The sequence below is a fragment of the Notamacropus eugenii genome, chromosome 3 (genome assembly GCF_028372415.1).
Source record: "Notamacropus eugenii isolate mMacEug1 chromosome 3, mMacEug1.pri_v2, whole genome shotgun sequence".
NCBI lineage: Eukaryota > Metazoa > Chordata > Mammalia > Diprotodontia > Macropodidae > Notamacropus > Notamacropus eugenii.
Window position 1 is genome coordinate 249646188 of NC_092874.1, and position 13173 is coordinate 249659360.

At 37.1% G+C, this 13173-nt stretch overlaps 1 protein-coding gene across 1 annotated transcript in view; it reads left to right on the top strand.

The window, feature by feature from the left end:
- The window catches only part of RAB21 (RAB21, member RAS oncogene family), a 33730-nt gene extending 20760 nt beyond the window's left edge, over positions 1-12970 (top strand). Inside the window, exons 5-7 of the mRNA XM_072655389.1 lie at positions 1944-1998; positions 9057-9145; positions 11407-12970. Of these exons, the coding sequence (XP_072511490.1) occupies positions 1944-1998; positions 9057-9145; positions 11407-11546 (284 nt within the window). The 3' untranslated portion in view covers positions 11547-12970. The remainder of the gene's footprint in view (positions 1-1943; positions 1999-9056; positions 9146-11406) is intronic.
- The last annotated feature ends 203 nt before the right edge of the window (positions 12971-13173 follow it).

Below are 13173 nucleotides of genomic sequence, written 5' to 3' on the forward strand. Positions count from 1 at the left end.
TGAGGAAACCAAGGCTCAGAAATTGAGTAATTCATTCTTGTCCTGCAGCTACTAAATGTCAGAAACAGGATATGAAGGGATATTTTGCTGCTTGCAAGTGTTGTACCACTTTATCTTTACTGTGCCACACTGCTTCCAGGAATTAGGTATTTTGAAGTATTGTGATGGAGAAACAACCTGGGTAATATACATAGAAAGCTAGCATTGGAGCCTGAAGACATGAGTTCAAGTTTTGTTTCTTCTGATATATATTAGCTATATGATCCTGAGCATTTTCATTAACTTTTCAATACTCTAGACAACTCTCTGACACTATAAATTGCAGAAAAAGTGCCAGCCTGTATTGGATTGAGAAACTTTCTTAAACCAGTGAAGTCACATATTTAGTTTTTATCCTTATTATGACATGATCCTACCTAATTTTTAAAGGGGGAGAGGAGAGTAGAGTTGAATATGTTGGCATTGCTATATTTCTACATTTATTTTAAAAAACATAGTTTCTCAGATTCATGACTCATTATGAGATAAGTAATTAGAGTCAATAGCTAAGAACAAGAAAAATTATCCAGTATCCATTGGTCCTATGTCAGTCATTTGAGATTAGTTAGTGAATTGAAATTAGCAATGAAAGTAAGGGAACACATTTTCAGAAGGGTAATTTAGTTATAGGAAGAGGGTCTATACTAAAAACATATGGGGGATTAGAGGTTCAGTATTGGCATCAGGTACATTAGTTAGCACAGGCATGATGGATTGAGGTGGGAGAAAGACTAGCTTTCAAAAACCCCAAACTTAGACAGTTACCTCTTTTCCACCCTGCCCTGACCAAGGAAGAATGAGGTGATCCAAGTTCTGAAACCCAAAAGAAGACGATAGTTTTGGGGGATTTTTCAATACCACAGCCAGTGGATCAAGTATAAAATAAACTCAGAAAGTGGGGAGAGGGGATGACATGTAAAATGGAACTATTTGCTGAGGTCCCAGAACCCATAATCAAGTACTGGGGGAATGATTCCCAAGGGTTAAGACAAGATAGGCCAGCCAAAATCATAGCATGATCTATAAATGAACTAATATCAAAGTCAAACTTAGCAGATAAGGCAGGGCCAAAGGAGGACTAAAAAATACTGGCCTAGTGCGTTGAGGCTAATGTTTAACAAAAGGTTTAAACACTGTGAACCTTGAAGCATGATAAACCGTTACCCTTTTTGATGGTTTTTGTCTATCTTCTGTCCCAGTTGTACACCTGCTCATGCAATGCTTTGTAAACAACAAAGACGATGTTATGATACTCTGAGGGAACAGAAATAGAATGAAATTCAGGTTCTTTTGGCTTCAGGCTCCTAGGGTTTAAGGAACCAAGGAAAATGAGGATGAGAAGTGGTCCTAAGAACTTAGTGGATTGTGCTGGCCAGAGGGATTCTGGGCTGGTTTTAACAAAGTGAAGTGTCTTCGTAAGGGAGAGGCTGCAGAAATGCCTCTGAGGAACCCTGGCATTTATAACACCAAAAGTTCAACTGTAGGGTGGATAGAAAGGCCTAGGAGAAGTCCTGTTAGCTTAAAGAGAATTGATGAGATTTACATTTGATAGCAGAACATTATTTTACTATAACTTTAAGCACTTGAAAGTTTTATGATCATAGTAGTACCTGTATTTGTGACCTCATGTCATGAAATAACATCATGTAGAAATTGTAAGAAAATTTCCCTTTCAAATGGACTAACTTTTTCAGTTGGTTATAGGCCTGTAGAAGTTTTGCTATTAACTCTAATCATTGCATATTCTGATATTTTCTTCTTTTGTCTGAATTTTTCACTTATAATGTCAGCTAAGCACCAAAAAGTTTGTAATCTGTACTATTAAAAAAATTGTGAAGTAGTTCTTGTGGGTTTTTGGTGAAAATGAGCCATTACTAAAAGTATTTAATTTGTTTCCCAACCAGGTAATAAGATAGACTTGGAAAAAGAAAGGCATGTTTCAGTTCAAGAAGCAGAAACGTAAGTTGTGATTTCTTGCTTAAAATGAAACTGTAAATTCTCCCTCCCCTCACCCCCAAGTCTTTAAATAGTTTTCTTTAATAAAGTCCTATCCTACCTTGTTGTAGTGTAGTGTCTGTAGCTACAGTGTATTCCAAAGCTCTTCTTTTTTCTCTCTACATTCTGAATTGGTAATCCCTCAATCAGGGTCCTGTAGGTTCAGTTTTCATTTTTATGCAGATGTTTCTAGAATCTATGTGTTTGAAGCCCTTGTCTCTTTCCTAAGTTTTAGTCCTATAACCAGTTGCCTGTTGGACATTTTAAAGTAGATAGCCTGCAGTTATCTCAGGCTTAGTATGTCCAAAACAGAACTCGTTTCCCTCTGACCCCTTCTAAATTTCTCAGTTTCTGTCAAGGACACCACCTTTCTTTATGTCACCCAGGTTCAGAGCCTCATTGTCATCCTCAACTCCTCACCCTCGCCCCAAATCCAGTCATTTGTCATATCTTTTCATTGTTTAGCATCTCTCATATATGTCCCCTTTCCTTCCACTCACCAAGCCTTGTTCAGTCTTACATTACCTCTTTTAGTGATCTCTTAATTGATCCCCTTGCCTCTAGTCTCTGCTGAAATTCATTCTCTACATAGCAACCAAAATGGTTTTTCAGAAGTTCAAGTCTGACTTGCTTACCATCTTATTTAAACTGCAGTGGCTACTAGTTACCTTTGGAATCAAATAGAAACTTCTGCTTTTTATCATTTTAGATCTTTCCAAAACTAGTCTTCAACCTACCTTTCCAGCCTGATTACACAGTATTCTTTCAGCCAAATTAGACTTCTTATCTTAACTCACAGGCAACCTTTGTACTACCTGGTCCCTCATTAGTAGAATGCTCTCTTGGAATTATATTTTCATTTCAATTCAGTATCACTTCTAATGGGAGGCTTTTCTTGCCTCCTCCTACTCCTCCTTCCTCATTCTTCCCCCCCCCCCCACTTCCTACCCAGTTTCCTTGTATTTGTGTTGTCTGTGTTTATACATATATCTTTGCACATGAGGGCTGTTAGAATGTTGACTTCTTGTGGGGAAAAAGTATATTGCTTTTGCCTTTATATCCTCAGTATTCAACACAGTGCCTGCCACTTAATAGACTCTTATTAAGTGCTTGATTGGAGCCATTGCTTGGTTGATAAATGGTCAAATGGTATGAATAGACATTTTTCAGAGGAAGAAATCTAAGCTATCCATAGCCTTATGAAAAAGGGTTCTAAATAATCAGAGAAATGCAAATTAAAACAGGTATGAGGTGGTGACTAAGTTGACAAAATAAGGAAATGACATACTGGAGAGGCTGTAGGAAAACAGGTACATTAATGTACTATTAGTGGAGTTGTGAAATGATTCAGCCATTCTGGAAACTAGTATGGAACTTTTCCCAAAAAACTTTTAAACTGTGTTTACCTTTTGACCCAATGATACTGCTGCTGGGTCTATTCCCCAAAGAGATCAAAGAAAGAAGAAAGGACCCATTTGTAGAAAAAATATTTATAACAGCTCTTTTTGTGGTGGCAAAGAATTGGAAAATAAGGGGATGCCCATCAGTTGCTAGTGGCTAGATAAGTTACAGTATATGTATATGGTGGAATACCACTATGCTGTAAGAAATAATGAATGGTTTCAGAAAAACCTGAGAAGATTTGTATGATGCCGAGTGAAGTGAGCAGAACAAGGAGAACAGTTTATACAATAACAACAACATTGTAAGGACAATCAACTCTGAGAGACTCAGGAACTTTGATCAACATAATAACCTACCACAGGTCCCAAGGACTTAGGATAAAATATGCTCTCTGCCTTGAGATAGAGAAGTGACTCAGTACAAATTAAAGCTTATGTTCTTTTCTTCCCTTTCCCTTTCCCCCTTCCCTTCTTTTTCCTTCCTTCCTTTTCCTCCTAGCCCACTTTCATACCTCCCTTCTCTCCACTCTTTTCTTCCTCCTTTCCTTTCTTTCCCCCTTCCTCTCTTCCTCTTTCTTTCTTGGATATGGCTAATATGGGAATCTGTTTACTGTGACTACAGATTTATATTACCCTTTGTTTTTCTTGCCTTCTTAATGGATTTGGGATGGACGGGCCAGGGGAGATTTGTAACTGAAAATAAAATATTTTTTAAAAGGAAGTTTAAAAAATTGAATGATTGATTGGAATTGACCTATGCCTGTGCACTGACACTCAGACTTTGTCAGGTTCTCACAAACCCAAAAGCCCACAAAATGGGCTAAGTGATTGCTAATTTCGGAGGGGTTTATCATGCCCAAGTGACTTCAGCATACTGAATTTTCTGGCTGTAGGAACTCTGTAAGACCACCTAAGGCATAGAGGAGTTGTGTTGTGCATCAAGTGGAAAGAATGCTTACACTAGCAATCCACATTCTTGAAATAATGAAGTGAAGTATTTGGGCAACACTTGTTCGTTTATCCACTTAGTGTACAAACATTTATTATATCCTGGCCTATTATTTATGTAACTCTTGATTACATCTCTGTGGATATTCACTCTACTGGAATAGATTATATGCCTTCTCATCATATGTGATTATTGAGAATCTAATTTACCTCTACTTTAAAAAAAGAATACAAGATGATGTAAACTGATAATGATTGGCAATAAATGAATGAAAAAGCATTAAGTTTACTATATGTTAAGTTCTGGGGATACAAATAGAAAAAATGAGGCAATCCTTGCTCTCCAGGAGCTCAGTCTCTTCTGAAGAAGTAACACCTAAAAAATTTAGCTGTAAGATGTGTGGAAAGGCCCAGAAGACCTAAGGATACAGAAAGAGGATGAAAGGCAAGGCCTCTGCATTTTTAGCTCCTTATATGAGTAAATCAGGTAGCTTGGTATTTGCCTGTTTGGAAAAGCAAATTCTTTCTGGGATTGCAAATTTAGAGTCTAATGATTTATTCCAAGACTGCTAAAGTTTGTAAGTGTTGAATGTAATTTGGCAGTCAGAGTCCAAGATAGTGACTAAAGTATCAGTCAGTCAGTAAACATTTATTAAGTGCCTGCTATGTGCCAGATGCTGTGCTACATGCTGGCGATGCAAAAAGAGGTAAAAGACAGATCCTGCCTTCAAAAACTTACAGTCTAATGGAGGAGATAACATGCAAATAAATATATACAAAGCAGGATACATATAAGATAAATAAGAAATAGTTAATGGAAGGAAAGTATTACAATTAAGAGAAGTTGAAAAAGACTTCTGCAGAAATTGGGATTTTAGTTGGGACTTGAAGGAAGCCAGGGAGGCTATTAGAAGGGGATGAGAAAGGAAGAGAATTTTAGGCATGGGTCACAGCCAAAGAAAACGTCCAAAGTTGAGAGGTAGAGTGTCTTGTTTGTGGAACAACCAGGAGGCCAGTGTCATGGATTGAAGAGTACATGTCAGGATGTTCAGGTGTGAGAAAAATGGAAAGGTAGGATGGGATTAAGTTTTAAAAGGCTTTAGATGCCAAACAGAACATTCTGTATTTGATCCTGAATGCAGTGAGGTTGAGTAGTAGGGAGATAACAAGGTTAGACCTGCAGTGTAATCACTTTAGTGGCTGAATGGAAGATGGATCAGAATGAGGAGAGGGTTGAGGAAGGCAGACCGACCAGCATATTACTGTACTAATCCTGGCATGAAAAGAGGGCTTACACTAAAGTGTGGCAATGTCAAAGGAGAGAAGGGGGCATATCAGAGAGATGTTGCATAAGTAAAGTCAACAGGTCTTAGCAACAGCGTGGATGAGGAGGAACATGTCGAAAATGACTCCACAAGATTGTCAGCCTGAGTGATTGGGAGGATGTTGGTTCAATTTACAGTGATAGGGAAGGGGTATAGGGTGTGCGTGTGTGTGTGTGTTAGACATCCAGTTTGAGATGTCTGAAAGGCAGTTGGCGATGCAGTAAGCAATGTTGGAAGTCAACAGAGTCTGGGGCAGGTTAGGTAATTATTAGCTTTGTTGTTCAGTCATTTTTTTGTCCTCTTTCACTTTTTATAACCCCATTTGGGTTTTCTTGGCAAAAATACTGGAGTGGTTTGCCATTTCCTTCTCCAGGTCATTTTACAGATGAAAAAATTGAGGCAAAGAGGATTAAGTGAATTGCCCAGGGTCACACAGCTAGTATCTGAGGCCACATTCAAATTCCAGAAGATGAGTCTTCCTGTCTTTAGGCTTTGAACTCTATCCACTATGCCACCTAGCTAGTAAGTGTCTGAGGCCAGATTTGATCTCAGGAAGATAATACATAGATCTAGCTGCCCCTGTCATCAGCAGAGAGATATTAATTAAATCCATGGGTGCTACTGAGATTACCAAGGTAGTATAGAAGGAGAAGAGAAGAGGGCTCAGGACAGAACTTTGAAGGATCCTTGTTAAATGTTTTGATCAGGAGGAGGATCCAGCAAAGAAGACAGAAAGGTGGGAGGAAAACCATACTGATAACAGGCTATTGAATTTGGCAGCTAAGAGATCATTAGTAACTTTGGAGAAAGCAAATTCCAGTGAAGTGATATGATCAGAAGTCATATTATAAAGAGTTAACAAGAGAATGAGAGTAGAAAAAGCAGAAGTGGACACTGCTTTTTCAGATAGTTTATGTACAAAGGGTAGAAGAGATACAGGACACTGTTAGTGGGTCTAGAAAGATCAAGTAAGGGTTTTGTTTCCAGAATGGGGAAGACATGGACATATTTGTAGGCAGTAGGAAAAGAACCAGTAGAGAGGGAGAGATTGAAAATAAGTAAAGGAGTGGGGATTACAGAGGGGTCAGTCTGTTGGAGGAGAAGAGATGAAATGTGAACAAGGGAGAGGGGTTAGCCTAGGTAAGGAGTAAGGCTACTTCATCATGTGAGACAAAGGTAAAGGAGGAGAAAGTAACAGAAGGTGTCTGAGTGATAGGAGATGAGGAAGAAGTGAGAAGAGAGAGTTTACTGTGAATAATCTCAATTTTTTTCTGTAAAAATATGAGGCAAAGGTTGTCAGCTAAGAGAATGGGGGGAGGGCCAATTGAGGTTATGTAATATAAGTAAGATCTACTCAGAATTGTTGTGTGATTTTTTTTTTTCTCCACCTTCATTAAGCAGCACATGGGCAGAGGTGAAATTGATGAATGATAGGAGTGATCCAAGACTGGGGCTTGGGTGGGTGTAATTGGTGCTATGATAAAGGGGCTAAGGATTCAAGAGAGGGGAACAGTGTAGAGTTGAATTGGTTCACCAAGGAGTCAAGGTAGGGAGAAGACAGCAGGGCAGATGGCCTGGGAGATAATTGAAGGGTCATGGGACTGGAGGTTATTGTGAATATACAGTGTGGGAGCATAGGGAGAGGTGAAAGGGACAGTAGATTATGGTTAGATAAGGGAAATCCAGAATTCTTGAGGTGGAACATATGTGGATGATGGCAAGATCAAGGATATGATCATTTTTGTGTGTGGCTAAGGTGGGGTAGGGTAACTCATAGAAGTGAATTGAGCAGTTAGGATATTTGAGGTAGAATCAGTATGTATACGAAGTCTCCTGGTATGAAGGCAGGAATTGAGGAGGAGAGAAAAATTGGGTCAGGTACTGAACCCATTAAAGAAGGAAGGACAGTGACCTGGGAGTTTGTAGATAATAGTTAGGATTTTGAATGTGTGGTTGATGAGTAGCATGAACATTAACTGAAGAGAATTTACTACTGAGTGATGGAGGAAGGGGAAGAACTTGGAAATGACAATGAAAAGCAAGGGGTATTCCAACTTCTTCATCTTGAGCTGAGGAAAATGAATGAAAGTGCAGTCAGTACTGGCAAGGGTGGCCAGGAAGGTTGTGTCATTAGAGGGGAAGTTCAGTCTTGTCTGACTGTTTATGGTCCCATTGAGGGTTTTCTTGACATAGATGTACCATTTCTTTCTCCAGCTTATTTTACAGATGAGAAAACTGAGGCAAACAAGGTTAAGGGATTTGTCCCAAGTTAGACAGCTAGTATCTGAGGCCATATTCAAACTCAGAAAGATGAGTCTTCCTGTTTCCAGACCTTGTCCTCTATCCACTGCACCACCTAGCCACCTCTAGGTTTTAGTAAGAGCCAATAGATGCACAGAATAGGAGAGGAAAGATTTAGTATGAAGGAGAGATTGTTGCCTATGAGACAGGCATTCCAGAGGACACAGTGGAAGGTTTGGGTGGAGTTAGATTGAAACTTTGACATGGGAGAGAGTTGAAGGGGATAGAATGAGGAATCAGGTGCTGGATGAATGGGGAATATGGTTCAGTTGATCATCTACAGCAGTTCAGAGACACTGAGATGTGAAGGGTATGACCAAGTATTATTTTAATCTCCTTGTCCAGTCCAGCCCAAGACAGCTTTATACCCACTAAAGTGGAAAGAAAAAGGCTTAGGTTGTTAGTTACATCTTAACTATATTATTTGGAGGTGGGAGGATATAAGAACGTTGGTTGAAATGCGTTCACATTTGTCAACCATTGAGTCTTAGATCTAAGCTTTACTGCTTTCCCACCCCTATGTTTGTGTTTATCTTTTTTACCATCACTTCATATGTTTCTGAATTTCCTGTTAGTGAAAATGACATTTTTACATCTGAATACTTCAAGGAGTTGTGATTTGATTGGTCTAGGTACTAGACTTAGCATTGTTTATGCTTTGGTTTTGGTTGTTGTAACAATGACAACCACCTTTTAGGTTGCACACCTTTTGGTGATGAGAATTTGTATATATGGTTATGAATAAGTTTTTTCATGAAAAGTGAGATTGAAAGTATTTGAAAAAAAAAAATCTCTTCATGGAATCATACACTTTTATAATTGAAGGCTCCTAAAAGATCATCCAGTTTCACCTGTATCTGAGCAAGAACTTCCACATAGATAAGTTAGTGGATTATTAATGTGAAATTGAAGTATCAGCTTTGATTCACATTTATTATTATTTTGGAGTATATTAAGACAGCTCAAAATAAGTATGGACTAGGTTGAATACTACATAAGACATAGACTTTTTTGGCACCTTATAATTTAGTTCCTTTTTTTCTAGGTATGCAGAATCAGTGGGAGCAAAGCACTATCATACTTCAGCCAAACAAAACAAAGGAATTGAGGAACTTTTTCTTGACCTTTGTAAAAGTAAGTGCATTCAGACTGAGTATGTTTAGAAATGAGTTACTCTTTTTATTAGCAATATTCCTCTGTGATTGTGGAAATGAAAGGCAGTTTCAGTTTATATTGTAGTGCTTCTATTATAAAAAAGCTTAATTTCTATGGTATTAGTTGAGGCTTGGCTTCCCTTTGCAAGGAAAGGGGAGTATGGTATTTGAATATCTATTGATTCCTTTAGACATTTAAAATTTTCTACTTATATTTTTCACAGATACTTTCTCTTTATCTTGATAATGTTTTTATTATGTAGAACTTGTTTGCTTCATTGCATCCATTTACCTTTTCCATGATATTTTCTTCTGTTAAAAAAAACTCATCTAATTTCCATACTTGAGATAAATTTCTCATTCCAATTTCTTTTGGTTTTCTTATTTAAAAAAAAGCTTAGTGAAATTCATGATCCAATGGGGATTTTTTTGTGGTTTCATTTTTTTCCCATGTAATCTGTCAGTTCCCTACAAAGGTTAAATAATAATAATACCCTTGATACAACCAGTACATTCTTAGGAATTTGCCCAGAGCATTATCAGGAAAAGGTATTTGGGTGGATATTTATAGCAGCACTTCTTTGTAATTATAAAACTGGAGATAACTTAACCGTCCAACAACAGGGTAATGGTTGAAGAAATTGTGGCTTATAAATGTAATGGACTGTTGTAATGCATTTAAGATCAGTAAGTAGGGAGAATAAGAGTCTAGTAGGCCATAGCAGATAAAGAGAGCAGACTTTAAAGCCAGGAAGACCTGATTGCTCACACATACTGACTATGGCCGTGTGGGCAAGTCACTCTACCTCTTGATGCCCTGGCAACTCTCTAAGACTTGGAAACAGTATTGATGCTTACCTGTATTGGCAAAAGGAGTTTCCTTATCTTGAAGTTCCCTGTGTGGATGAAATTACATGTTCATTTACTATTCCTAAATAGGAGAAATAAAAAAGAAGTCATGAAAGACCTTTGTGAAATAATAGGAACCATAGAAATAGAATAAGAAGAAAGTGTATACTAATTAAAACCTTATAAAAGAAGTCTTCAGGCACATAGGGACAAGTAAAGTTGGTGAGGAAATTGGAGGTATCATAGAGCAAGTTATAGATGTTTTATATCCTAATTTGATTTATTGTCAAATAGTTGTTACTTATAAAGCAGGATGATTTTTTTTTTTTTAGTGTCTTGAATTTATAGTATTCAACAATGTTCATCAAGGAACCCTTTCCCTAGTTTTTATTTTCCATAAGCTTATTAAGCCCTAATCTCTTGTGTGTGTTTCCCTCTTACAAAGTGGGAAGAATAGCTGTTGTGCTTTTCCACAGTCTTTTCCTTTATTTTGTATAATATCAAGTAATTTTGGTTTAAGACAAAATACTTTATAGTAGTTGAAGAAACATGGAGTAATTGGCTAGTCATCTTCACAGCCCAATATACTTGGGTTCAGGTCTTTCCTGTGAAATATGTGTTATATGTATGTTGTATGACCCTGGGTAAGTCACTTAAATTCTTAATACCCCACCAATGCACAAATTTGTTTAATTAACTACATATTTTTAACAGAAGTTTTGTTTTTCTTGCTTTCTTAATGGGGGGGAGGGAGATGAAAGGGAAAGAAGACAGATTTTTAAAATGAAAATAAAATATCATTTAATTAATAAAATTTTAAAACCTTAGTACTCCAGGCATCTCCAAAGGTCTAAGTTGGAGATTTGTATTAGTAAATGGAATTTCCTCTCCAGAAGTTCCCTGTCTTGATAAAATGACATTATTTCTCCATTTCTCCCCCTGTCACCCATAAAGTCTGTCATGGCAACTTCACCTTCATCATTAACTATAGTCTTAATTTTTTCTGACTAGCATTTTTAGAAGACCAACAGATATTTTCATTTCCTCAAAGCAAATGTTCTTTTCCCCCGGCATTTAATGTCTTGTGACTGTGATCCTCATACATAGATCTAAGTTGATAGTCTAAAGACGCACAAAATTCATTATAACTAGACATTAGACGTTTAATTTTTATTACGTCTTGGCACCATATTTGTAAATTCTTCCGAAACATAAGTTTTTCTAGGTTGGGGCTGTTTTAGCATTGCCACTTAATAAATGGTTGAGTTAAATTTAAAAAGTCATTTAAAAAAATTATCTAACATAGTAGGGTATTAACATCATAGAAATATCTTGGTTACTTGGAGAAAATAGGGAACCAGCTTCTTAAAGGTATCTTTTTTTCCCCTTCAGGAATGATTGAAACAGCTCAAGTGGATGAGAGAGCAAAAGGCAATGGTTCCAGTCAGCAGGGAGTGACCAGGCGGGGTGTGCAGATCATTGATGACGAGCCGCAAGGACAGAGCAGTGGAGGATGTTGTTCTTCTGGATAACTATTCTCTTAAAGAAAATTCTCAAAAAGCAAGAAAACAAAACTGTGGATCATTGCCCCCAATATGAAGACTGCCATATTCCAAGTCACATTCTTTTACCAATGGAGTTATAGAATTAACAGTATTTTAAACTTACATTTATAACACTGCAGAGACCTTAAGTGCTAAACTAGTGGAGTGTGTGACAAGAGAATTGGCGTTTTCTACAGCGGTTAACAAAGCAATTACCAATGGCCTTTTTACATATTTTTTTCCTTTAATGAGGAATAATATGCATGTAGAAAAGACCTACTTAAAGGCTTCATTTATATTCTTTTAAATCAAATCATTATTTAATAACTTATATATGTTGTTGTTGGAATGGTATACATTTTTGCAGCCCTTTGTATTTTGTGGTAGGTTGTGAATTGTATCATTTCTAAACAGCAAATTGATTTTTTTTTATTAGCAAATACCTGAAGTACTATTTTTGCAGGGTTAGCAAAAGCCCATAACTGTCAACTACTTTGATATATTCTATATTCATCCTGTATGCTGAGCTGGTAAAATACATTGTAAATTACATATTAAATATTTTATCTGCTTTTACGAGTGCAGGTGCAGAAACATATGTACAGTAGTCTTGTCAATGACTGTAAAGTGAATTAACATTTGGTGAACATGCGTAAGCTTTTGACTCCATAGTCTCCATATAGGTCATTTTCCCTTTTCACCCTTAAGTCTTCATATAGAAGAGGGTTTTTTAAAGTACTCACATTTTACTTTACTTGAATTACTGCTGCTGTTTGTTGCCACATATTTTGCCTCTTTCAACCCTTTCTGATAAACAGCAGCCTTTTGCTCTGTTGTTGAAAAGAAAGGACAGTGGCCTCTGCTGATTCTGCTGTAGAATGGTTACCTAGAAGTGTTTGAGTGGAGCATGTTGAGCTTGTCACTTTTGCTTTGGCTTCCCCTTAAGCTTTATATAAATATAAAACTTGTCTGTGGGCATGGGACAAGAATGTAACCCCCTTCTCCTCCCAGTAACAGCCACTAACCTACCAAGACTCACAATCATAAATAGTTCATTGTCTCCTACAGCAGCACTTTGAGGTTTTTTTGTGAGCAAGTTGTTCTGCAAGGAATGTTTATTCCTGTTCTAGTCTCCTGAGTTTGTGAAGGTAGTTTCATATAATGTGGCATAATTAACACTGGAAAGAATTTATTATAAAATTTATATTCTTGCACACTTTGTAAATGAATCCCACTTTAGTAGATTTTCTTTTGAGGGGGGAATAAAATTATTAAGATGTTTATTTTAATAGATTCAAGCAATACTTCACATAGAAGGAACACAGATTGTGGAAATTAACTGATTGTTGTGTTCTGGTATTTTTTCCATTTCTGTTATGTTTGGAAAATGAGTAAATGTGATGTCTAAGAAAGTGGAATGGCCCCTGGATTTACTTCTCGTAATAACCAGTAATACAATTAGAGATGAGCAGAGGATAGAATGATTGAAGTTTGAGATTTCTACAAAAAGTATGGCGAACTTCTCAAGTAGGTAAGATTAGGCTGAATGTGTTTGGTGTTATTAAGTCACACTTTTGCCAGTGGCCCCCTGAAAGAGTGGATTTGTTCATTTCAA